The sequence below is a fragment of the Glycine max genome, chromosome 15, assembly GCF_000004515.6.
Source record: "Glycine max cultivar Williams 82 chromosome 15, Glycine_max_v4.0, whole genome shotgun sequence".
Classification (NCBI taxonomy): domain Eukaryota; kingdom Viridiplantae; phylum Streptophyta; class Magnoliopsida; order Fabales; family Fabaceae; genus Glycine; species Glycine max.
This window is the reverse complement of record NC_038251.2, coordinates 50,020,522-50,023,155: the sequence shown is the minus strand read 5'-3', so window position 1 is coordinate 50,023,155 and position 2,634 is coordinate 50,020,522. Positions and strand designations below refer to the sequence as shown.

Below are 2,634 nucleotides of genomic sequence, written 5' to 3'. Positions count from 1 at the left end.
GTCTTTGATTCATACAGGTTAAAAAAATCCATACACATTGACTTACATATTAGATTATAATTAACACATGCTTAAAATAGATAATTATCTACCAATATCACATGACGTCTCACATTCAAAATTAGACATTAATTGAATCATCATGCTTTCCTCTCTCATTCTTTTTCAATGCCCCACCAATATTTGGGTATAAATACAAGCATCCTTTGTTCAAAGCCTCATCAGACATCTTCTCTTTCACTTATTCATCGACTCTCCAAAAGCCCTTTAAACCCTTATATTCATAGCTCATCCTTTCCCCTCCCTTCACTCTACATCTTAACAACCCAAAAAAAAATAATGGCAGAGCAATCAGGAAGAAAAGTGGTGGTGTTGTCCAAAGCAACAACAGAACAATACTCTAACATCAAGAATTGTATGCCAACCACATTCTCCTCAACAATTCCCATAGTGGACCTCTCCAAACCCGATGCAAAGACCCTCATAGTGAAGGCTTGCGAGGAGTTTGGATTCTTCAAAGTCATCAACCATGGTGTCCCCATGGAAGTTATATCTGAATTGGAATCTGAAGCCTTCAAGTTCTTTTCTTTGCCACTCAATGAGAAGGAAATAGTTGGGCCTCCTAATCCATTTGGGTATGGTAACAAGAAAATTGGACGCAATGGGGACATTGGTTGTGTTGAGTACCTTCTACTCAGCACCAGTCAAGAACACAACCTCTCTCTTTATGGCAAAAACCCTGAGAAATTCAGGTATCATACTAAAACATAACTACTATGAACCAATTTATACATATATAAATAAATTAAGAAAGTTATGGTAAAAAAATTATTAATCTTTTCTTTTGTTTTTGCTAAATTGTAGGTGTTTGTTGAACAATTACATGTCTTCTATAAGGAAAATGGCATGTGAGATTCTTGAGTTGATGGCAGAAGGGTTGAAGATTCAGCAAAAAGATGTGTTTAGTAAGCTTTTAATAGATAAACAGAGTGACTCTGTTTTTAGGGTGAATCATTACCCTGCTAACTCTAAAATTCCTGTGAATGATCAAAGCTTGATTGGGTTTGGAGAACACACCGACCCACAAATCATTTCTCTACTTAGGTCAAACAATACTTCAGGCCTTCAGATTTGTCTTAAAGATGGAGATTGGATTTCAGTCCCACATGATCAGAAATCTTTCTTCATCAATGTTGGTGATTCTCTCCAGGTACAACACAAAGCATGTTATTGGTGCATACCAAAAAGTTAAATGAGAAAATTATATTTTTCCTTTTTCTTATTTCTTTCCTATTTCTAAGGATAATTTAAAAAAATAAAAAAAGTAAATACAAATCCTCCTTTTGAGTACCTTTTTTGAAAATGTGTGTCCTCAAATTCCGGTCGATTTGTTGATTATTATATTTCCAGTCGGTCATTCAACTCTCTCCTTGTTACCATGAAAAAGTTCAAAAAGGAAGTTGAAAAAGAGGTTTCAAAAGTTTTGCTTTCACGTCATGTTAGTGCAAAATAATATTTTATTCAAAAGGGGTTTGTCATATAATTTTGATATATTTATGTATCATGGTTAATTACTAGCACTCTAACATGTTAATTGTGTGTTTTTATCTCTTTTTTTCCTTGTTTTTGGTTGGTGCATCAAAATAGGTTATGACCAATGGACGATTCCATAGTGTGAAACATAGGGTTTTGACTAATGAATTCAAGTCCAGGCTCTCTATGATTTACTTTGGAGGTCCACCTCTTGATGAGAAAATAACACCATTACCGTCTATCATGAAAGGGAAAGAAAGTCTATACAAAGAATTTACGTGGTCCGAGTACAAGAATTTTACTTATGGTACAAAATTGGCTGATAATAGACTTGGACATTTTGAGAGAAATTAGCTTCACAATGTTATAGGATTATGAGTGCTTTTTTGTTTTGTTTTTCACTCCTTTAAAGTTATTTATCATTTAGAATAAAGTCTCCATGTACAAGGTCAATCTCGTGACAATGTGTGACATAGACATCTGTCCATTATGACATTGTAATGGGAGGAACACCTCTTTAACAATAAAAATGCACTCAGGAAAAAACTCTACCTCTTAATTGTGTTTCGTGAAATACCCTCAAGACCACCTTCTCCTAGAACACATCATTCTATGTTTATGCCAAAGGTGAAATGAAGGAATATCTTTTTTAGTGTCCGGCGAATGAAAAGTCCATTTTGACATACATTTAAATCATTGCACAAGTTAGAAAACTGTTTGAAATTCTCACAGTTTTGCTTTTACTTCATTGCTTCAATTTTCTTTGTCAAGTATATTTTAGAATTGATTGTTGCTTCATTGTAAGGTCGTCACCTAACTAAACTAAAAGAACACAAAGGAAAAAAAAATGTCTATCTTGTAGGTAACTCAGGGCAGTCAAGTCTAAAACTCACAAAAACTATAAAATTTAGGTGAAAAATGATGAGAATTACACCAATTTAGAGCATTACGGTGCGGGGATAATGAATACTAATTTAGGTCTAAATTGGCAATGAGAAGTAAATTTTATAGAGCAATTAGTAAATGAGAGATGTAACAAAAGGTAGGAAGTATTAAGCATTGACATGTAAGCAAAAAAACTGATGTGGCACACACACAAAA

At 33.9% G+C, this 2,634-nt stretch overlaps 1 protein-coding gene across 1 annotated transcript; it reads left to right on the top strand.

Moving 5' to 3' along the window:
- The first annotated feature begins 230 nt into the window (after positions 1-230).
- Positions 231-2,167, top strand: GA2OX10 (gibberellin 2-beta-dioxygenase 10). Its single transcript, XM_003545849.5, has 3 exons — positions 231-752; positions 865-1,210; positions 1,648-2,167. The coding sequence occupies exons 1-3, from the start codon at positions 340-342 to the stop codon at positions 1,885-1,887; spliced, it is 999 nt and encodes a 332-aa protein (XP_003545897.1). The 5' UTR covers positions 231-339; the 3' UTR covers positions 1,888-2,167.
- Positions 2,168-2,634: the final 467 nt, after the last annotated feature.

Bases quoted from the DNA above. Each gene is read 5' to 3' on its own strand.
- GA2OX10 (XM_003545849.5), top strand. From the start codon at position 340: ATGGCAGAGCAATCAGGAAGAAAAGTGGTGGTGTTGTCCAAAGCAACA. The intron at 753-864 runs GTATCATACTAA...GCTAAATTGTAG, and splicing joins AAAAACCCTGAGAAATTCAG to GTGTTTGTTGAACAATTACA. The intron at 1,211-1,647 runs GTACAACACAAA...GCATCAAAATAG, and splicing joins ATGTTGGTGATTCTCTCCAG to GTTATGACCAATGGACGATT.